The sequence below is a fragment of the Hypanus sabinus genome, chromosome 14 (genome assembly GCF_030144855.1).
Source record: "Hypanus sabinus isolate sHypSab1 chromosome 14, sHypSab1.hap1, whole genome shotgun sequence".
NCBI lineage: Eukaryota > Metazoa > Chordata > Chondrichthyes > Myliobatiformes > Dasyatidae > Hypanus > Hypanus sabinus.
The window spans coordinates 68,940,557-68,964,723 of NC_082719.1; the positions used below are offsets into that span (position 1 = coordinate 68,940,557).

General features: G+C 37.8%; 1 protein-coding gene across 4 annotated transcripts in view; it reads right to left on the reverse strand.

Moving 5' to 3' along the window:
- Nucleotides 1-1,439: 1,439 nt before the first annotated feature.
- The window catches only part of LOC132404848 (probable ATP-dependent RNA helicase DDX4), a 74,757-nt gene continuing 52,029 nt past the window's right edge, over nt 1,440-24,167 (reverse strand). For all 4 annotated transcript variants that reach the window (XM_059989398.1, XM_059989400.1, XM_059989399.1 and 1 more), the window contains 5 exons: nt 16,052-16,197; nt 15,268-15,367; nt 13,309-13,579; nt 10,350-10,457; nt 1,440-1,752 (listed from right to left, as the gene is read on the reverse strand). In XM_059989398.1, coding sequence (XP_059845381.1) covers nt 1,669-1,752; nt 10,350-10,457; nt 13,309-13,579; nt 15,268-15,367; nt 16,052-16,197 — 709 coding nt within the window. In that variant the 3' untranslated portion in view covers nt 1,440-1,668. The remainder of the gene's footprint in view (nt 1,753-10,349; nt 10,458-13,308; nt 13,580-15,267; nt 15,368-16,051; nt 16,198-24,167) is intronic.

The window sequence follows — 24,167 nt, forward strand, 5'->3', positions numbered from 1 at the left end:
CCATTTATTCACTCCTCTTATAAACAATGCCCTGATGAAGGATCTTGGCCCCTAAAGTCAACATTACTCTTTTCCATAGATGCTGCCTGGTCTGCTGAATTCCTCTAGCATTGTGTGCGTTAATTCACTTAGCTCAAGTTTGACATTCTGCTTGTGGCTTCTTTGATTGTTTTGAACTATCTAGACCTTTCAAAGTTTGAAGTAAATTATCAAAGTATAAATTCTACAATTCATGTATAGATTCATCCTCAAAAGGCAACAAAAAACTCAGAAGAACCCATTAAAAAAGACCCAATCTGCAGAGAGAAAAAAAATTGTGCAAACAATGAGAACAGCAGCATTCAGAGCGAAATAAAGTCCACAACTTTGTGTGTGAAGAGGGTGTTTCCGATAGTGGGTTGAGTCTAGGACCAGACGACACAGCTTCTGAATAAAGGGATGTCCATTTAGAACAGAGAAGGAATTTCTTTATCCAGAGGTTGGGTGAGTCAGTTGAATTCATTTCAATGGAGAGCTGTGGGGCCAGATTATTGAGTACATTTAAAACAGAGATTGACTGGTTCTTGCTTAGTCAGGGCATCAGAGTTTATGGTGAGAAGGCAGGAGAATGGGGTCAAGAGGGAAAGCATCATACATAATGGATGGCGAAGCAGACTTGATGGGCCAAATGGCCTAATTTGGCTCCTAGGTCTTATAATTTAGAAAACCTACAGCACAATACAGGCCCTTTGGCTCATAATGCTGTGCCGAACATGTACTTTAGAAATTACCTAGTCCTCTTATTTTTCCAAGCTCCATGTACCTATCCAGGAGTCTCTTAAAAAATCCTATCATATCCACCTCCATCGCCGGCAGCCCATTCTACGCACTCACCGCTCTGCGTTAAATAACTTATCCCCAACATCTGCTCTGTACCTACTTCCAAGCACCTTAAAACTGTGCCCTCTCTTGTTAGCCATTAATTTGATTATGAAGCTGAACAAATGGAAAATTTGGGCCAATTACAGACCATGTTCTGAATAGAGTTTGTGGAAGGGACAATTCTTATATGATTCTCAATGTTGTAATTCTCCCTGAGTTTAAGTTTTCTATCAACTCACCAAATGTTTACTGCAAGTGGTATCAACAGACCTCAGTGCAGCTTATAACTTCGAGCCATTACATCCTCTATTTAAGCTATTATAAAACTCCCACATATTTTAACAACCATGCTTTGTTTCTTTTGGTACTAAAGTCCAAATTCTTCGCTTTCCACCTCCATACCCTGCAGCTATCCCTTAAAAATCACCTTTAAAAGTCACAACTATTGCAAGGATATTATAGTTCCACACAATGCATCTGATCAATGTCTATTAAAAATGAAAACACTGCATTAACAGCTTCAACTGTTAACAGCCTTACGTAAATATTGCTCTTTAGAGACAGCACAAGAAAATTAGTCTAGTTTTTCAGTTTATTATAACCTTATTGAAATTTCCCAAGTCATACAGAAAACAAATAATCAACATTGTAATATCTGACCACTGTGATACAACTTAAATATGAAAACGTGTGCAACTAAATGTAAACAAATTTTACAAATGTGCTTCCTATAAAATAGGTAAACAATGAAAAGCTTCAATATTAATAACTCTTAGTGGACACTGTCTTAAAGTTCAAGTGTGGGCATTATTCCCAAACATCTTCATTTTCACCATATGTCACCGGCGGACTTGCTTCATAACCACTGAAGTTTCTGTTTACACCCAAGATCTACAACAAAGAAAGAAAAGGACATCAGCCACAGGCAGGATTTTGACTTTGAAAAGTTTCAGTATTAACTAGAATTATGACAGATGTATAACATTCTGCAACTGTCATTCATTACAACCAGGTCTGTTTAATTTATCAGATTTTCTACCAATGCAGTTTGTGGTCATGTCCCTCAGCAAAAGGAACAGCCTCTTTGGATACCGTTGTGGGGGGGGGGGGGGTGCGCGGGGGTGGAGATGACCTATCAGGGCACAGCAGCAGCAGCCGCCAACTGCAACCAGCTGAGGCTCAGCAGGGAAGGATAAAGTCAGGCAGTGCGGTAGTGATAGGGGACTCTTATAGTTCAGGGAGATAGACTGGAGATACTGCGGCCGCGAAAGAGGCGGTGTGTTGCCTGCTGGGTTCTAGGGTATATCGGAGTTGCTGCAGAATATTTTCTAGGGCAAGGGTGAACAGTTGGAGGTCATGGCACATATTGGCACCAATGACATAAGCAGAAAAGGGGAAGTAGTCCTGTGTAATGAGTATGAGTTAAGAAAGTAGCTGAAGAGAAGGACCTTCAAGGTAGTAATCTCCAGATTACTCCTGGTGCCACAGGCGAGTGCAGGTAGGAATGGGATGATAGCATAGATGAATGAGTGGCTCAGGAGATGGTTCAGGGAGCAGGGTTTCAAGGTCTTAGATCATTGGAACCTTTTCTGGGGAAGAGGCGGGCAGGTTGCACCTGAACTGGAGGGGAACCAATATCCTGGCTGGGTGGTTTGCTAATGCTACTCAGGAGAGTTTAAACTAGTTTTGCAGGGAACAGGAGCACCAAGTCAGTAAGTAAAGGATTGGAGCAGAAGGTAGATGACAGGGAAGGTATTGGTAGGCAAAAATCAATAGACATGGGATGGACAGTTAGAAGTGTGGGTATTTTAATTCCAAGAGTATTATGGGTAAGGGTGAACTTGAGAGGATGAATCAATACATGAAACTACATTGAGGTTATTAATAGACTTGGTTAAGAGGGGGGCAGGAATGGATGATTTCAAAAACCAGGCTTTTGAAGTTTTAGAAAAGATAGAGGAGGCAGGGGGAAGAGAAGAGTACTGGATGGAGGAACAAAGGAGTGCTTGTTGCATGAGAAAGCTGTTTGTTGTAACCACTAATCAAGGATGCCAGGCAACAATCAGAGTACTTTGTGGTAATGAATATTTAACAAGCAGCCCCAGGCAGTGCTCAGGGCTCATTTGATTGCAGATTTTCCCAGACTATGAGCGCAAGCTCTATGTTATCAACTGAGACGCAAGCTTGCTAATAAACAGTTTGTAATTTTAAGTAAACTGTGTGACAGTTATTCCCTTGGTCTGAACCCAAAGTCCTCTGGTGAAGAGGCAGATCAACAAATCTTGGGGTCCAGCTCCTTGAAAGTGGCTACACGGTTCAATAGAGTGGTTAAGGCAGCTTATGTAATGTTTTATAGTTGAGGCATTGAGTTCAAAAGTCTAGAGGTTATCAGGGCATACGGGTCTGGTTGCTCCCCCTCTCCTCCCACAGGAAGGATTTTGAGGCTTTGGAGAGGATGTAGCAGAAGAGGTTTACAAGGATGCTGCCTGGTTTCGAGGGCACATGCTATCATGAGAGACTGGACAAACTGGGTGTGTTTTCTCTGGAGTGGCAGAGGCTGAGAGGAGATTTGATAATGAGATAATTTGATAATGATAATGACAGGGAGTATCTTTTTACCAGGATTGAAATGTCCAATACCAGAGAGCATGCATTTGGAGGTGACAGTAGGGAGGTTCAAAGGAGATGTGAGGGGCAAGTGTGTGTTTATTTTTTTAAAAACTAAGTGGTTAATGCCTGGAATCCACTGCCTGGTATAATGATAGAGGTAAATACATTAGAGATTTAAGAGCCGTTTAGATGGACACATGAGTATGAAAAAGATGGAGGGATATGGACATTGTTAAGGCAGAGGAATCACTTTGTCATTTACTTTTTAGCTGACTCAGCACAACATTGTGTGCCAAAGAGCCTGTTCCTGTGATGCACTGTTCCAAGTTCTAATAAACTTACTGAAAAGCAGAAATTTCAGTAACAATGTTAGTTTTGATCAGAAGTTTGTTCACATGCTCCAGTTCCAGACTTGCGGAACTATGGTTGCACCTTAACCACACAAATAACCGAAGCCAACTCTGGTTTGAAATCATTTATACTACATAAGAGACATACATTTTAAAAGATGATCCACATAACATACCATCTTTCTCATTTGGGATAAAAATCTTTTGATTTTCAGTTTTGACTAAACTTAGAATTGCAAGTACACAATATTCAGATGTTTATCTAGCAGTACATCGTTTTGAAATGACACTCTACATTTTACCAAAAGGAAAAGCTAATTAAAGTGGTTCAAGTGGACACAAAATTTCTAAAGTGATTATCACCACAATTATGTTTCACTTGGTTTCCTATCATCCTGTGCTGAAGTTATGCCACTAATGCCCATGTTTGAAGAAACTAAAATGAGAGCTTAAAAATCAATGCAAAGCCGGACAATTTTGGCTTATTTTCCTACAGTCTAGTCAGAAAATGAAAGTTAACATTTTAGCCATTAGTTTCATTACATCTCTTACACAAGCATCACCATTTGAAGCAAACTCAAAATTTGACCCACTTAAATAGTCATTTTGATTTACCTTCTGCACTAAATGTTGAATTTGTACTAGTCAGCTACCCAACCCTGACACCAACCTTTGGGTTAGAAAAGTTCAGTTAGCTTCCAGAAAGAATACAGGAACCAAGTACATCAGTCAACCCAGTGAGTACATGCTACCTTCATTCAACCAGATCACAGGCAATTTGTAACTGACAAGCATGATCCCATCCAAATTTGACATCAGTGAAGAAGACAAAGCAGCTTTGTGACAGTCAAGCCCATTTGTGTCTTCACTAAGCATAACTTCTGGGTTCCCATATTCAGATTGCTGAGCTCTTCAGCTTAGTGATCAATGGGGAGTTCACAGATGCAAGGACATCAAGCAATACAGTACAAGCCCTTCAGCCCATGATGTTATGCTGACCTTTAACTTACTCCAAGATCAATCTAACCCTTCCCCTCCTCTACATACCCTCCACATTTCGATCATCCATGTGTTTGTTTCTTAAATGCCCACAATGTTTCTGCATCTACCACAACCCTAGGCATCCATGTTCCATGTATCCACTGTGTAAAAAAAAACACTTGCCTCTAACATCACCCCTATACACTCCTTCAATCAGCTTAAAATTATGCTCCCTCCTATTAGCCATTTCTGCCCTGGGAAAGTGGCCATCCATTCAAACTATGCCCCTTACGACCTTGTACACTTCTATGAGGTGGTCTCTCATCCTCCATTGCTCCAAGGCGAATAGCCCTTGCCCGCTCAAACTATCCTCAAGACATGCTTAAGCAGCATCCTGTAAATATCTTCAGCACCCTCTCTAAAGCATTCAGAAGCAACAACATTCAGAGTATGGTCCAAGCAAGGTTTTAGAAGGGTGCAACATTGCACTGCAGCGCTTGAATTCAATCCCTGACTAATGTAGACTATATTCCTTAACAACCTTATCAGCTTGTGAGGCAACTTTGAGGGGATCCGTGAACTCCAAGATCCCTGTTCCTCCACAGTAAGAATCCTGCCATTAACCTTGTACTGTTTTCAAGGTCAACCTTCCAAACTGAATGATGTAACTTTCCTCAAGTGAACACTATGTGCCACTTCAGCCCAGCTCTGCAACCTATCAACATCCACTATAGCCTATCACAACCTTTGACACTATCTACATCTCCTCCAACCTTCATGTCTTCAACCTTACCAACCAACATTCCAATTCCTCCACACAAGTCATTTATAAAAATCAGAAAGAGCAGAAGTCACATAACAGACCCCTGCAGTATACCACTGGTGATCGACAATAAACACCATCTGCCACCTCCTGCTCCTATTATGGGCAAGCCTGGATCCCATGCTTTCTGACTTTCAGAATGAGCCAACTAAGGCAAAACTAATCAAATGCATTACTGAATTCCATCGACAGCACATCTAACACTCCACCTTCGATGTGCTTTGTCACATCCTTAAAGTAATCAATCAGGCTCCAAGGCATGACCTGCTCCTCACAAAGCCATGCTGACTCTCCCTAATCAGACTTCTCCAAAATGCTAATACTATAAGAATATTATCCAAGAATTTGCCCACCACTTAAGTATGACTCTCTGGTCTATAATTCCCAGAGATCTCCTTACTCCCTTTTTTGAAAAAAAAGGGATATCACATGCCACCCTCCAATTATCTGATGCTACTACTGTGGCCGGTGAGGACGACAATCTCTCTCCTTGCTTCCCACAGTAAACCTGGGGACTTGCCTATCCTAAAGTTCTTCAAAATGTTCCAGCACATTGTCTAACTGAACCATTAGATTCCTGAACAGTTTATGAATGCTTCATTATTCCTTTTTGTAATTTAAAGCAATTTATTTTTACACTGCTGCTACAAAACAAATTTCACATGGTTGTAAACCCAATTCTAAACTGCATACATCCATACGTCCCCATACATCCACTAGATGAAACAGGGCTTTTATTTTAAAAGTTAATCTGAAAGGCTTCAGATGGCAAGCAGGACGTCATCACTGAATTGTAACTTTGACAAAGTCTCTAGTGGCCCTAAACACACAAGCATTTAACCAAGGCCTAGATACTGCCTTCAGAGACAATAGATGCCCTTTTGGCTGATAAATTTATGAAATCATCAACCTAGAAGCTGCTTTTAAGCAGAGAAAAAAGAATACTAATTTCATGGTTTTTTGTTTGTAGATCATTGGATTTGACAGCAATTCTAACAAAACTCCTGTCTTCAACTTGGGAATCAAAGTTCAGTAAATTTATTACCAAACTATGTACAAGTCATATACAATCCTGACATTCAATCGCAGTAAACAGAATCAAAGACTGCACTTAACAGGGCAGCCAAAAAAGTGTTTAAAAAAATGCGCAAATACAAAAGAAAAAATAAAAACGATAATAAATAAGCAAAAGAACATGAGCTGAGATGTCCTTGAAAGCGAGTCCAAAGGTTGTGAATAGTTCAGTAATGTAATTAGAAGTTAGACCCCGATTCAAGAGCCTGATGCTCAAGGGGTAATAAATGTTCCTGAATCTGATGGCATGCTTTTGAGGCCTCCTGATGGCAACAGCTAGAAGAGAGAATGACCTGGATGTTGAAAGGTCATTGAAGGATGTTGCTTTCCTGCAAGAGCGCTCCATGTGGATGTGCTCAAGAGCAGAGGGTGCCTTACATGCAATGGACTGGGCCATATCCACTTTTTGTGGGCTATTCCGTACAAGAGCATTGGTGTTTCTGTACCAGGCTGCGATGCAGCCAGTCAATATACCCTCAACTACACATCAAAAGAAGTTTGTCAAAATGTAGATGTCATGCAAACTCTTTGCAAACTTATTAAAAAAAAAGCCGTGCTGCTTCGTAATTGCAGTTACGTGCTGGACCTAGGGCAGATGCTGTGAAATTGTAATATCAAAGAATTTTAAACTGCTGATCCTCTCCACCCCCAATTCCCTGATGAGGAGTGGGTCATGGACCTCCAGGTTCCTCCTCCTGAGGTCAATCATCTCCTTTGTCCAGTTGACATTGAGAGAGGTTGTTGTTTTGGCACCACTCAGCCAGATTTTCAATTCCCTTTTATATGCTGATACATCACCATCAACAACAGTAGTAGCATCAGCAAGCTTACTTAAATATGGCATTGGAGCTGTGCTAAGTCTCACAGACTAAGTATAAAGCAAGTAGAGCAGAGTCTAAGCACACAGCCTTGTCAGCTTACGGACAATGCTGACGGACAAGGTGGAGGATATGTTGTTGCCAATCCAAACTGACTGGGGTCATGAGCTATTTATGTGAAATATACAAGTACGTGCAATTTTGATCAAGATAAATGTGTTCTATGTAATTTCATGGATTTCTTGAATAGTATTACTTTTAAATATAAGTTCCTGTAAAGTTAAAAATGTTCTTTAGAGTACTTTTTTTTTAACTTAGAAATGATTTGTCAAAGCTTCCGTTCAGATGTAGTCCATATCTTTCAGGACAAAATTAAGTATTTCAACCCCTTTAACCTATATTGTTCTATTGTATTCAAGTCTAATCTGTAGCTTGTACATTTGATACATTCCCTCACCCTTGTTTGATAAATAACTTGTGATCTGATTAAAAAATCCTACAATTTTTTTTTGGGCAAAAAAAAAATCAACATTTTTGCCATCTTTTTTGCCTTTGAAGTTGGTGGTGAATTATCAGCCCTCGTGAAGTTATTCCTCCATGTGGGGCAACTGACTGAAGTTAAGACTTTTATCTCCAGCAGCTCAAGTTCAACCCTGGCTTCTAGCTCTGTGTGAATTTGTATGTCCTTCCTGTGACCATGTGAGTTTCCCCCAGGTTCTCCAATTCCCTCATTCCAAAGACATAATTAGTAGATGAATCACTAAATTCTCCCAAATGTAAAAAATGAGGGACAGATTATGAAGGTGGTGGTGGTGGTGGTGGTGGAGGAAATTGATGTAGAATTAGTTTAATTGGGTACTTCTAGTCATTGAAAAGCACTGCACAGAAAGACCCTTCAGTCCACCTAGTCCATGATGAAATCTTCTAACCCTCCTACTCCCAATGACCTGCACTGGGAACTCCATACCTCTACTATCCATGTACCTATACAAACTTCACTTTAGAAACTTTGAAATTGAGCTTGCATGCACCACTTGTGCTGGCAGCTCATTTCACACTCAACTCTCCAAGTGAAGTAGTTTCCCCTCATGTCCCCCTTAAGCTTTTCACCTTTCACCCTTAACCCATGTAGTCTCACCCAACCTCAGTGGAAAAAGCCTGCTTGCATTTACCTAACTATATGCTTAATTTTGTACATCTCTATCAAACCTCCTCTCAAACTTCTATGTTCTAAGGAATACAGTCCTAATCTATTCAATTTTTCCTTACAACTCAGGTCTTCCAGTCCCAACATCCTTGTAAATTTACACTGTACTATTTCAATCTTTTGAGAAACCAAGGTTCTCTATACTTGTTATCTTTATCTTTTATTCTGACAGGCTCATAGAAGCTTTATACTCAAAGTTTCTCCCCTCTTCCCTTCACCATTCCCATTTTCGTTTCCTCTCACTTTTTCTTATCTGCCTATCACCTCCCTCCGGTGCTCCTCCTCCTCCTCCCCCTTCTTCTGTCCTCTCCCAGATTCCCCTTTCTCCAGCCCTTTAACCTCTTCCACCAACTTCCCAGCTCTTAACTTCACCCCACCCAGTTTCACCTATCACTGCACTTCTTCCTCCCCTCCGTCCACCATAATACATCTTTTTCTGACTTCCTTTCCAATCTGAAGAGCCTCAGCCCAGAATATCTACTGTTCACTCTCTTCAAAGATGCTACATGGTCTGCTGAGTTGGTCCAGCAATTTGCATGCGCCACTAGGATACTCCTCCCCTTCCAGTTCAGGTGCAAACCATCTCTTCCATACAGGTCCCACCTTCCCTGGAAGAGCCCAATGATCAAAAAAATCATATGCTCTCCCTCCTGCACCAATTCCTTAGGCACATGTTAATCTTATTTCTGTATAATCTTCCTATTTCTGGCCGACTAGCACATGGCACAGGTACCAATCCTCAGATCACAACCCCAGTAGTCCTATCCTTTAACTTATCACCCAACTCTCAACTCCCTTTGCAGAACTCTTCCTACTCATGTCATTGGTACCTACTTAAACTACAACCTCTGGCTGTTCACCCTCCTGCTGAGATGTCCCAAACCCTAGCACCCAAGAGGCAACATACCATCTGGGAATCTCATTCTCTTCCACAGAGCCTCCTTTCAATACCTCTGACAAAACCCCTATCACCGCAGCTCAACTCTTCTCCCCAATCTGATAACAGAGGGGGAAGAACCTATTCCTGAATTGTTGAATATAGGTCGTTAGACTCCTTCCAGATCTTAAGAGGAAGTGTTCCAGATGGTGAGGTTTCCAAGGCCTCTTGAAGATTTCCTCAGTGGTGGGAAGGGGTTGTGCCAGTGATGGAACTCACTGAGTCCACAACTCTCTGCAGTCTCTTGTGATCCTGTGCCTCAGAGTCTCTATACCAAATTCTCCTCAATTTCCTAATGAAGTATATATAGCCATTGGCATGCCTTCCACACAAGTACGCTACCAGGGGTGGTGGTACTTAAGGAACTAAACATCCATACATGCCTTTCTGGTGTTCTGGTCAGCAGCTATCACTTGGAGAAAGCTTATCATTGTGAAAAAGTTCCATATAAGTTGATGTTTGCTTCAAATTAGCAGTACTTCCTAATGAATAGAGGCATGCTACTATGGAGAAGGAAGATAATGACAAATAAACACAGGGAATACCTAACAGGGCCAAAGAACAGATAATCTGCATATTGGTTGATGTCAAAAATGAATATTCTGATCCAAAACATTTGATAGCAAGAACTAAAAAGAATTAGACCTTATAAAAACAATGTGCTCACTGTTGACCTATATATACTAACCTTGCGTGTATCTACAGAAGCAAAAACTTTTCCAAGGGAGTTATTGTAACTAGTTCCATGAGCAGCAAAAGCAATTTCTTCTAACCATACAGGAACTTCTTGCTGTGCCTATAGAAACAATTAAGTATAATTATTAAACTGCATCATGATCGACAAACACTATAAACTTTTCTTTAAAAATGTGGTTTCCTTTGATCTGTATAAGAATAAGCCACAAACAAAAAAATACTTAATGTTAATAAGATTAAATGCAAGAGGAACAGGATAGGCCATCAACCCCCGAGAGCCTGTTCTATCATTAAGAATCATGGCTGATTCTGCATTCTTCAGATCTGCATTCCTGCCCCATTCCCCCAGGGAACAGAGGATTAGACCAGTTGCAGCTAGATGTGCAGTTTAAATTAGTTTCATGGTCAGCACAGACATCATAGCTGAAAAGTCTGTTCCTGAGCTGTGTGGCATTCCAGATTCTAATTCTAAACTTCAATGAATGGAGCTCAACCCTCTTAACCTTTCCTCAAAAGGGCAATCTCCAAGTACCAGCATCACCCCATTAAACCTTCTCCAAAATAATTTAAGGGACTAAACATCCATACATGCCTTTTACAGTTGCAAAAGAACTTCCCTACATTTATATTGTAACCTACTTGAAATGAGGTCCAACATTCCATTAGCCTCCCCAATTACTTCTTGTTTTGTGCACAAGGACTGAAATGTTGCAATTTCCAACAAATTCCATTGTAATACCAGTGTCTAGTTCACTCTCCCAAAGTGAACATATTTTTATCTTGTAATCTATTTACCAAATTTTGGTCCACTCATCTATCTGATCCATCTCTCCAATCTTGCCTCTTCACCTATCTTTCCCCTATCCCCTTCTACAAATGACACATGCATTTACTTCCAAGTCATTAACGTTTATTGCAAACAATTGATCTCTATGCTACCCAAATCCCATTGATCTCTATGGTACCCAAATGGTCAAATGGGGCATCAACTTGAAAATAATCCCCTTATTTTTCAGTCACTCTTTCCTGATAATTAGTCAAATTGCTTATGCTAATATGCTGCTCATCAATATTATGGGCTATTTCCACAAGATAATGAGGCATCTTGTCAAATACATTCTGGAAGCTTAAATACAACACGTCTATTAGTTCCCCTCTATACACTGATCAATGCTTCAAACTCAAATTGTCTGACAAATTTCTCCATTGCACCATGCTGATTAGATTACAATTTTCCAAGAATGCTGTTATTACCTCATGACTTTAATTTAAACTTTTGTTAGAAAATTGTACTACTATACCCACTTCTTGCAGGAATCATAAATGATTTTCCAGTGCCCTGGAGTTCAGAATTTTGTAACTGAATTTATAATTAATGCATCTAATGATATACATTAGAAACAAATGCAAACCATCAGCTGCAAACTTGACAACTTTCTTCACAACTTTTAGCCTCATTAGTTTGTGCAATCATAATTCTCTTGTGATGCTGACAATATTTAACTGCGTTCTATGGTTATTCAGAATTAATAAGGTGTTTGCAGTATCTTGTACTGTAAGCACAGGGTATTTGACTCACCAAGACAATTATGGACCAAGTGTTGCTAAATAGCATTAGTGTAACTGGTTATGTGATAATCAGCAATGGGTACAATGGCCTAAAAGGGCCGGTTTCTATTCTGCTCGACTATGAACAAACTATAACTTCCTTATAACTACTCCACAGTCACATTCTCCAGGAGTTCACTGGGACCCTTTTTTCTTTTAAGAATACTTGAAGCAACTATTACATTCCTCACAGAAAATAATAAACCAAAGCTATAAAGTTCAAGGGATGGCATCATCTTTCTTGCCTGCTGAATTATATCCCAAACTCTAGGCCCATCACCAACTTTGGGTATTGCATATGTTCCTTTCAGCTTAGTACCCTCTAACATCCCTGGCTGGCCACAAGTTTAATCCCTCCCTACGAATTTTACTGTGACAGATTCCATTGAAATTCCCTCCAAGTTGAACACAACTGTTTCCAACCCAAGTTTTACCATCTAAAACTGAATATTCTAGGCAATTTTTCTGAGGGTATTTATGAAACCCGCCTAGGAACCCATTACCAGATCCAAGATCATCTTTTCACTGTTCCCACAAATACACTTATCTAGGAGACTACCCTAAAAGTATTCAATATTTTGCCTCCCCTACCCCACCCCCAAATGCCATCTCATTCCAACCTGATTAAAAATTTACAAGATTAAAGGTTTCCACAACTATTGCAAGCTACTATTTGTTTACTGATAGCCTTTATTACAGTGTGGCTCCTGCTGGGGTGTTTGTATACTACTCCTACATTGGTTTCATTCCTATGCTGTTTTTAAAACATCATCCAAATGAGCTTTACATTTTCCGAGTCTAGGCAATTTCTCACAACTGTACTTGATCTCACTAAGTGTTTCTACTCCACTATCCTTTGCCTTATTTGTACAAACTAAATTCATTACAAATGCCTCCTGCATTACAATAGCAGTACTTCAGGTTTGCTCTTGCCACCTGCTCCCACACTGTGGTTCTATCTGCCTCTCACTCGATTTTGTTCTTGCATTCTACATTTTCTTCATTTCTCTCCTCCTAAGAATCTTGCTTGCATCCCCACAGTATTGTTATTCTAGTTTAGTTTTACCCACCCTAGTGTAAGTTTACCCACAACAACCCTCACTAGGACATTGGTCCTCTTACTGCCAGAATCCATCATTCAACCCTCTCCAGAGCTGGTTTCAAAGTCTCTGGAACCCAAACCCTTTCTTCCTGAATCACCTGTCCAACGACATAATCCACTTCCCTGCTCCTATATTCAGGATCACTGGGAACTGGAAGCATGCTGAGATGACTACTTTTCAGGTCTTCAATTTTCTCTTTTTAACTCTCATCATAAAATTATTCCTGAAAACAGTACTTACATCGGAGAGGACCTTTAGGAGGGCACGTGCTATTGGCATATCTGTATTTGAATCAAAGAATGATATTGCTTTGCCAACATGTCCACAACGACCTGTGCGTCCAATGCGATGAACGTATTCATCAATGGTGGATGGCAAATCGAAGTTAATAACATGTTGTACATGCTCAATGTCTAATCCTCGAGCTGCCACTGCCGTAGCCACCAAAATGGGACACTTCCCTGTACGGAAGTCACCAAGTGCCAACTCCCTTTCTCTTTGCTCTCGATCACTGCAAAATAAGTCACTTACGTTACATTGCTGTTCCTTCACATCAACCCTCAAAAAAAAGGCAAGAATGACCGAAGCCACTGTCCTTTTGTGATAGCTCAAGAGAAAAGCAGAAAATTTAGAATTATTAATTAACAACACTTTTGGTACAAGCAAACAGATGCGTTTTTTTTTGAAAACGAAGCATTGCCCATTACATTACACTTCCTAATCCTTCAATTCATTCAATTACATTAGCAAGGGCACTGAAGGGAAATGGGACAAATAGGAAAATGTCAACCTTAAACAGCAGTGCAGGATTAATGGTTCATGTGACTTACTGTTGCACCTAAAACTAAAGTTCTCACCTTCAGCCTCAAAGCAAATTATGAACTAGATGAAAGGTGACAGACTAAATTCATCAATACAAAATTAAATGGAAAATATTTAAATTCAGAAATAAATGAAGCAGTTGATTATAGTACAAGAAATAAAGTAATATTGAATAAAATAATACAATTCTGAAGGGCAGGGATGAGAATGCATGTTATTCATGAGATGATAGGTCTGATTGAGAAGGCAAAATATCTGTAGCTTCATTGTAGGTGGAATATCCAAAAAAAGTTATGCTAAACCTTTGCAAACTAATGACTGGGCCCCACACTTAAAAGTATCTATCAACATTTTGAATGCCAGATGGTACTTAATTAGTTTTAGGAATTAATTACCCACATTTAGAGACTGGAGAAGCTGAGAGCTCCCCCTTTGGTAGAGGTTGAATAGTGAAGGGGTGTTACTACAAAAGATATGATCTATACTGTATCGTTTCTGGACACGATTCCATCTCCTCCAGTTGCCTCACCCTCATTTACGCTCTTGCCCTCTCTAAAAAAATTTCCTCTAAGCTCAGCACATCAAGGAAATAAGATTCTAGCCCATGATCTTTCCATGCAACTCTAGGCCAACTGTTCATCAGCTATTAAAAAAAAGGACATGCCTTAACTTGAGAGGCAAGAGTTTAAATGGTTCCAACTATTTGTAAGTTAGAATCTTGTTTCCATTCCAAGTTGTCAAAAACAAAACAAAAAAAAATGATTAAGACAACTCAAAAATATTTAACACAATAAACTGGCTTAAATACTAAAAAAGTTTTAATTTAAGAATTTTATTCACACAAAGTTTTCCATTATCAGTAGGTTAAAATCTAGAACACTTTATTACAAAGTCTATAGCACTGCAACAAGGAAAATCACTCCCTTTAAGTGCTCTTATTAATAATAAATAGTAACTAACAGTAAATTACCTACTCTGCAATGCCCTCAAAAACAACTCAATGAATTACAAAACTAATCAAAGATCCAACTATAAACTACATGGAGCAATAAAATCCTGTCCAAATAAAATCATTTAGCTATGGGTCAAGGAGGGACTAAATGAGAAACGAGTGAGTGAACCAGGCAAGCAAGATTTCTCAAGTCCATTTCTAAATCCGAGAGGTGATTTCCACTGTAGAAGACAAACCACTCAAATATTCTAACAGTTTATTTAATTCTAAGGCAACAAACGCTTCAAGCTTACTGGATTGTGTCGAATCAATTAGGTTGATGGAATTTAAGCCCAAACATGATAAATTTCCATGTCACTCTCAAGAACAGAAACAGACAAAAGGCAAATATGTGAATTAGAGAAATGTGAAAGCAAAAACTTTACCCATGAATACTTGTTGTGGGGAATTTCTCTTGACAAAGGAAAGCAGCAAGAAAGTCAGCTTTCCTTTTGGTATCAACAAAGATCATAGTCCGTTCAATACCTAGGAAGTGAGACCCAAAGCAAAGTAGTTTAAAAATGCACTCTCCTACATCTATACATATAGAGACACACACACACACACAGTGAGAGTCCATGTATGTTAGGGTAACTTGAATTATAACCAAAGTCATCATGATAAAAATACATATTTTCATGCAAAAGTCCTAATCCCCAAAACACAAATGGGAAGTCAAAAATTGCTTATTTAACAAATTAAATTTTTTCCCCAGTTTTCCCCAAGCATTTATAAATAAATAATCAATCAATCGGTGGTAACTCTACAAAACACCTCAGCTGTCTTTCTGCAGAGATTCTAATCCATCACCTTGATGCAATCATGGCAAGGATAAATATTTTAGAATGATAGGACCACATTGCTTAAAGATAAGCCAATTTAAAGTTAACAAACACAAGTAGGTAATAGCTGGACAATATACAATTTATGTTACAAGCAGCCACTATTGGAATTTATATCTCCATCCATGGGGTAATTTTGCATGAAATATTCCATAGAATTATACAAAAATAACTACTTTTGACCAAATTATTAATTTTAGTAAAAATGTGTTCACATGAAGTTAAATTACCTCTACCCTCCAAAATATGCATTTAATTATTTGCAGTATCCATCTCCTCTCGCTGAATTTCATTATAGTTGGGCAGATTGTAGGTGAAAAAGACACACCTGTATTGGTGAGGATTTCAATTAGTTTGTTCCTCTTGGAATACTGGTCAACTTGCAGTACAGACTGCTGTACGTCACCACAGGCTCCTCCCACTTGACCAACAGCAAGGAACAAATAATCACTCTTCATGAAATCTGCAGCCAACCTTAAGGATAAAAGCAGAGTCATGAAAATTAACAGCTAGTAGTTACTGAAGAGTCAGCCTAAAGACCTGTCCTGGGGAAGGGAAGGAGTAGGTGGTGTTAATTCAGGAGAAAAATTTTCAAATCCCACCATGGCAGCTATAGAAATTAAAATTCATTTCAAAATCTGGAATTAATCTGCATGCTTTACACATCAGGAGCTTACATCCATCATCTTGTGCATTTAAAGTCGTCCAAACCTAATAAATTAACATGCAAACTTTGAGAACCTGGTCACTCTGGTTAAGGTCTGATTCGTTGTGTACAGTTATTTTTTTAATGAAGGGTAGGAGAAAAAGGAAAGAATAGTCTTGTGGGTGATGAGAACACTAGTGACTTGCTATGGGATGCCTCAAGCAGTTTACACTTAGAAGTCTTACAGGAAGAGTTGATCAAGGCATACTGTTATTGTATGGCGCGCTGTATTGATAAAAAACAATGTGGGCCATATCGTCACATTTAACATAGCTGCCTGAATGTACTGGAAAGCTCTGCTTCAATTTATGCTATCGGATATTAAGATTCGCACCCCACATCCCAAGTCAAAGCATCTAACCCTACATTTGAGAGCAGCAGATGCAGAAACGTGCAGTAGCAATCGCCAGGTTGCTGTTCCTCCAGAACAATCTGCTGGAAGAACAGAGTGCATCGAACAACAATTTTGGGAAGAAAGGAACTCTGCATCAGGACAGAGGACCAAGATGGTTAGTATGAAGAGAAGGCAGTAAGTGCCAAGCCTAAGGGATTGAGGAGGGATACAAGTTGATAGGGAGGTTGCATCAAATACAGGGGAGGGGGGGGGGGGTAAGAACTTGGGATGTTCCCCTGCTCTCCTGAGCAGATTCTCCTCCAGTTCTCTCATGATTGTTCCTTTTCTCTCAGCACCCCCTGCCAATCCCTAAGTTTACCCTCTCCCATTTCCGTGCACACACAGTTCACCCCCACGACTGTGGTTCCAACTGCACCTCCTATTCAGCACTTCCCTAATAGTTCCCACTGCCTCCTTTACTTGAGTCTAGCACTGGTTTCTGCCCTTCTCTCTCCAACACCTGTCTCCGATTTCCACCTCCAAATGCCATTTTTCCCCCCTCCCCACTTCTTTGTCTCCACTGATCTGCCACTGTCTTCAACCCCCACTCCTGCTCTCCTCCACTACCTGGTACAAATGACCTGTCATTTTAGTCCCCTCAGTCTAGAAAACACCCGACTCCGGTCTCACCACCCCTTCTCTTTAACTGGTCATCACCTCTCAGACCTTGAGCTCAAGTCCATTAGAGCGTGGCCAGGTCCATTATTCAAAGAACTACTTATAAAAAGCAAAACTGAGATCTACCTTGCAAATCAGTAAGAGAACATCACATTTCAAAATTATCTTAAAAGGTAATATAATACCCAGAAGCTGAATGCTTGCTTTTAAGTGTGAAATGACTAAATGCGTTAGTCTCCATTCTTGGAATTGCTTGCTCCAGTTACTAGTCATGTATTATATTGCAAGCTCCATTGCAAAATCTGGGAATCACTTAAAAGATCATGACCACATTCAAATTCAACAGACTCGTAATACAGCCAAATTAAGAGTCTACCTTTTCAACCATTAATAAGACATTTAAAACACTTTGTAAGCCTGCTTTAGCAGTATTCAGAACTAAGTATCAAGTGACACATTTGGGAGAAACAAATTGTTTTCTGCTATCAATGTCAAAGGTCTTCCCTGCAGCACCAGAAGTAAGCTAGATTGATAGACAGCTCAAAAGATCCTTTGTCAAAACTGAAGGGTTTTCAGCCTAAAACATTGTTTAACTCATGAACAAAATATTCTGTAATGTTGGAAACCCAAAACAACACAAAATGCTGGAGGAACACAGTAGGCCATGAAGCATGTTTTGTGAAGTTTTAAACAGTCCTTTAACATCTTGGACTATTTTTACTGTGCCCATAGTCTGTTTTTTTTAAATCAATTATGCTATTGTTTGCACTGTTGTAACTATATGTTGTAATTATGTGGTTTTGTGCAGGTCTTGTAGCTTTAATTTTTGGTCGTTTGTCTGGGGGATTTGGAGCTCCTTTCTAGGGAACGCGCTAGACGGTAGCACGATATTAATACGCAGCAGCCTCTCTGGACTCTGGATTGGGGATTGCCAAACGTTATGTGGATTTTCTAGTGTAGTCTGTTTTGTCATATGCTTTTGTGATATCATTCTGGGGGAAACACCGTCATTTTTTAACTGCATTGCATTTGTGATTTCCAAATGACACTAAACTGAATCTGTATCTGAGATGCAATGCAAACTCCTGAGTATTTCTTCTTATCTTTTAAAATTAAAACTAAAGATCAACTTATCCATGCTGCTTAAATCACTTCTGGCTATTTTGAATTCTGACTGGATTAAAACGGACATCACTGAATCTGACTCCTCCATTCGTTAACAGTACATTTTACTTTAAAAAAATTAAAATATTTCTCCTCCTCTCTCCTCGACTTAGAAAATGGATAAACAGATAACAATGATTTAAACATGTCAATATACAAATGAATATCTACAAGTTAACTTGTTCATGTATTAAACTATCCCAAGCTATCTTTCTGAATTTGAAAAATGCTCGGGTCAAATCTGTTCTGGTCAAAAGCTTGAACATAGGAGCTGTGGACTAGAAGATTGAATAATCACCCTATTCATTCTCTTTCTTCCTTTCTAAATCTTTTTATTAATATTAGTAATATGGACAGAATACAGATGATACATTGATAAAGAAATTACCAACATACACATTCCATTACATATGAAAAAAAAACATACATAATAGTTACAATATAAATGAGTTTACCAAGACATAAGCCATAAGATATATGTATGGACATAGTAAATCTAAATATTTCATAATGTATAATATAAAAAAAACAGAAAAAAGAAAGAAAAAAAACAAAAAAAAATTATATAATGCAGAACTAGCTAATCTAATCTAATAACTATAACTAATAAGTAATATAAAAGAAAAAAACAAAAAAGGAGGAAAAAAAGCGGGCTGTTTATAATATCTCACAAAAATAAGTATTCATCAATGCCGTCACTTCCGGTCCTCTCAAAATACATAAGCTGAAAACTGGGAAATCAAATGAACTTGGCACAGGGTCATATTACATCATATGAAAATGTTGAATAAATGCTCTCCATAACTTTTCAAATTTAATAGAAGTCTCAAAAGTACCACTTCCAATTTTTTCTAAATTTAAACATAACATAGTTTGAGAGAACCAATTAAATACAGTGGGAGGATCAATTTCTTTCCAATTCAACAATATAGATCTTCTAGCCATCAGAGTTAGAAATGCAATCATTCGACGGGCTGAAGAAGATAAATGCAGTGAGTCTAACATTGGTAAACCAAAAATTGAGGTAATAGGATGAGGTTGTAAATTAATATTCAAAACCGCAGAAATAATATCAAAAATATCTTTCCAATATTTCTCCAAAAATGAACACGACCAAAACATGTGAGTTAAAGACGCAATTTCAGAATGACATCTATCACAAATAGGACTTATATGAGAGTAAAAATGAGCGAATTTATCCTTGGACATATGGGCCCTATGTATGACCTTAAATTGTATTAGTGAATGTTTGGCACATAACGATGATGTATTAACTAATTGAAGAATTCTATCCCAATTCTCACTAGAAATACTAAAACTAAGCTCTCTTTCCCAATCCTGTTTAGGCTTATAAAGAGGCTCTGAACGTATCTTCATAATTATTTTATAAAGATTTGAAATAAGCCCTTTTTGAAAAGGGTCTAATTCAAATAAACTCTCCAAAGTATCTGAAGGCACAAAATTTGGAAACGTAGAGAGTACAGAACTTAAAAAATGTCTAATCTGTAAATATCTAAAAAAAAAATGAAATCTCGGCAAGTTATATTTGTTGGATAATTGTTCAAAAGACATGAAACAATTATCTAAAAATAAATCAGAAAATCTTAGTAATCCCTTAGTTTTCCAAGCTGAATAAGCTTGATCTATAATGGAAGGGTGAAAAAAACAATTAGATACAATAGGACTATTTAAAACGAATTGAGTCAACCCAAAAAATCTCCGAAATTGAAACCATATACGCAATGTATGTTTAACTATCGGGTTGTCAATTCGTTTCGGCAATTTAGAAAGAGCAAAAGGGAGAGAAGTCCCTAAAATAGAACCCAAAGCATAAGCTGATGCCAATTTAGTTTCTAAACTCACCCAACAAGGGCCAAAAGATCCACCCCCATCTTTCAACCAACATAACAAATATCTAATATTAACTGCCCAATAGTAAAATCTGAAATTAGGTAATGCTAACCCGCCTTCCTTTTTTGTCTTCTGTAAATATGTTTTACCTAACCTGGGATTTTTATACTGCCATATATATGAAGAAATTTTTGAGTCAACATTAGTAAAAAAAGATTTCGGGATAAAAATTGGTATCGCTTGAAAAATATATAAAAACTTAGGTAAAATAACCATCTTAATAGCATTAATCCTACCTATTAGGGATAGAGACAAAGGTGACCACTTAGTAAACAAACCTTTAATCTGATCAATTAAGGGTAAAAAATTAAATCTAAACAAATCTTTATGGTTTTTTGTGATTTTGATCCCTAAATAAGTAAAAGAGTCATTAACTAATTTAAAGGGTAAATTTCCATAAATTGGGACCCGTTTATTCAATGGAAACAATTCACTTTTATTAAGATTTAACTTATACCCAGAAAACTCACTAAATTGAGCCAATAATGATAAAACTGCTGGAATGGATTTCTCCGGGTTAGAAATGAATAATAATAAATCATCTGCATACAAAGATAACTTATGAATATCTGTCCCACGATTAATACCCAAAATATCCTGTGATTGTCTGATGGCAATTGTCAAAGGTTCTAAGGCAATGTTAAATAGTAATGGACTAAGAGGACATCTCTGTCTAATGCCCCGAAATAGGCGAAAAAAGGGAGATCTTTGATTATTGGTAACCACTGAGGCTACTGGAGTATGATAAATCAATTTAATCCATGATATAAATATCGGACTAAAATTAAACTTCTCCAACACATTAAATAAGTAAGGCCATTCAACTCTGTCAAATGCTTTCTCCGCATCTAATGAAATCACGCATTCTGAAGTATCATGTGAGGGAGTATAAACAATATTCAACAATCTCCTAATGTTAAAAAAAGAATAACGATTTTTAATAAAGCCAGTTTGATCATCTGAAATAATTTTGGGTAATACCTTCTCCAATCTAGATGCCAGTAACTTAGAAAAAATCTTGGAGTCTACATTCAATAAAGATATAGGTCTATCAGAAGCACAATTAGTAGGGTCTTTATCTTTCTTCAATATTAGAGAAATGGAAGCTCTATAAAAAGATTGTGGCAAATTCCCTAATCTAATGGCCTCCTCAAAAACCTTACCTAACCAAGGGGAAAGAGTAGCGGAAAAAATTTTTAAAAATTCAACTGTATAACCATCTGGACCCGGTGCTTTCCCAGAATTCATTGAGGAAATAGCCCCCTTAATTTCTACATCCGTAATAGGAGTATCCAATATCAAAAGATCATCAGATGATAACCTTGGAAAATTTAATTTTCCAAGAAAATCAGACATGGTATTATAATCTTGAGGAAATTCAGATTGATACAGGGAGGTATAGAAATCTTGAAATGCCTTATTTATCTCATCATGATTAACTGTCAGATTCCCATTCTGTTGACCAATCTTAGTGATTTGACGTTTAACCAGAGCATTCTTCAATTGACTAGCTAACAGTTTACCAGATTTATCACTATGTATATAAAAATCAGATTTAGTTTTCATTAATTGATTTTCAATCGAGGATGTAAGTAATAAACTATGTTCCATTTGAAGTTCAACCCTTTGTTTGTAAAGCTCCTTACTAGGAGCAATCGAATATTTCTTATCAATCTCTTTAATTTTATCAACCAATAAAAGAGTTTCCATCTTGATACGTTTCCTCAAACCAGCAGAATAAGAAATAATCTGTCCACGTATATAAGCTTTAAAAGTGTCCCAAAGTGTTCCGCAGGAAATATCATCTGTAGAATTAGTTGAGAAGAAGAAGTCGATCTGCTCCTCCATAAATTTTATAAAGTCAGAGTCTTGCAACAAGGTAGAGTCAAATCGCCATTGTCTAGCATTAGAAGCTGTATCCGTAAATTTCATAGAAAGTAATAACGGAGCATGATCAGAGATAGCTATAATATCATAGTTACAACCGATTACCAATGGAATAAAACAAGAGTCTACAAAAAAATAATCAATTCTTGAATAAGAGTGATAAACATGTGAGAAAAAAGAAAACTCTTTGTCTTTAGGATACCGGAATCTCCAAATATCAAGAACTCCATTGTCAGTCAAAAAAGAGTTAATACAAGTGGCCGACTTATTAGGTAAAGTCTGAATAGATAAAGATTTATCCATCAGAGGATTTAAACAACAATTAAAGTCACCACCCATTATTAACTTATATTCGTTTAGATTGGGTAAAGAAGTAAATAAAGACTTAAAAAAGTCAGGACAATCCACATTTGGAGCATAAACGTTAACCAAAGCAACCTTTTTATTACAAAGTAAACCCGTAATTAACAAAAATCTGCCATTCGGATCCGAAAAAATATCATGTTGAACAAATGAAATAGAGGAGTCAATAAAAATTGAAACTCCTTTTACTTTAGCATTCGAATTTGCGTGATACTGTTGACCCCGCCAAAATCTAAAAAAACGAAATTTGTCCTCCCTCCTCACATGAGTTTCTTGTACAAAAATGATATGAGCATTAAGTCTTTGGAATACTTTGAAAATCTTCTTTCGTTTAATTGGATGATTTAAACCATTAGTATTCCAAGACACAAAATTAATGGTCTGAGCCATAATTCTAAAATCAACCCTTTGGTATAGAAAGGGTTAACCAACTTATAAACTCATGCACCCGGAAGAGGAACAAAAGTAGTGAGAAAACCCGGAAGTGACGACAACACAGACATATTTGAAGTTCAAAAACAGCCCGAATAAAAAAACTAACACAAACTGGTACAAAAAAAATAGAATTAGAAAACAGACCATCTCCCCACCCCCCCCCCGAGAAAAAGAGAAAAAGCCAAAATATGACTTAAAAAGAGAAAAAGTAAGACTAATCCTACCCCCATGTCAGTTGAAGAACACTCCATATAAAAAGGATATATATAAAAGAATCACCCCAACTTTAAAAATAAAATCGCTATAATAAAAACCATATTTCTAAGTATAGTTAGTTGTAAAAAGAATAAAAATATAATCACTAAAAAACAATTATAACTCGGGCTCTGGCCCAGACAAAACAAAAAATATTTAAGCTAAGATAAGCGATGCATTGTACGGAAGAAATGCGAAAAATATAAACATAATGCCATCTTAAGCAAAACCAAAAATCTTTTCCAAAAAACCACCATCTTAATCAAGGAAAAATTTACCTTCAAAGAATTAAAAATATACCTTCGAAGGAACAAAGTTAATAGACAAGTATGTAGTTAAATGATTAAAGTGTATAAGGCAAAACAATTAACATGACGCAAACACACTTTAACTTGAGTATAAAGTGTAGGATGAACCTACACCAATAACCAGATTTTAATTCTGGTTTAAGAGATCGAGAACCATCTTACACGATCAGAATCATTCATTTATTAAAGACTGGTGTCTGTAGCAGTAGGGAAGTTCTCCTCCAGATATTTTCTCGCTTCTGAAGTTGAAATGAAAACCTGTCGTGGAGCATTCGACGGAGAAATTCGAAGCTTCGCAGGGTATAGAAGCGCAGGTTTCAGATTTTTCTCATAACATTCAGCCATCAACGGTTTAAAAAGAAGCCTTCTTTTTAAAAGATCTGAACTAAAATCTTCGATCAGG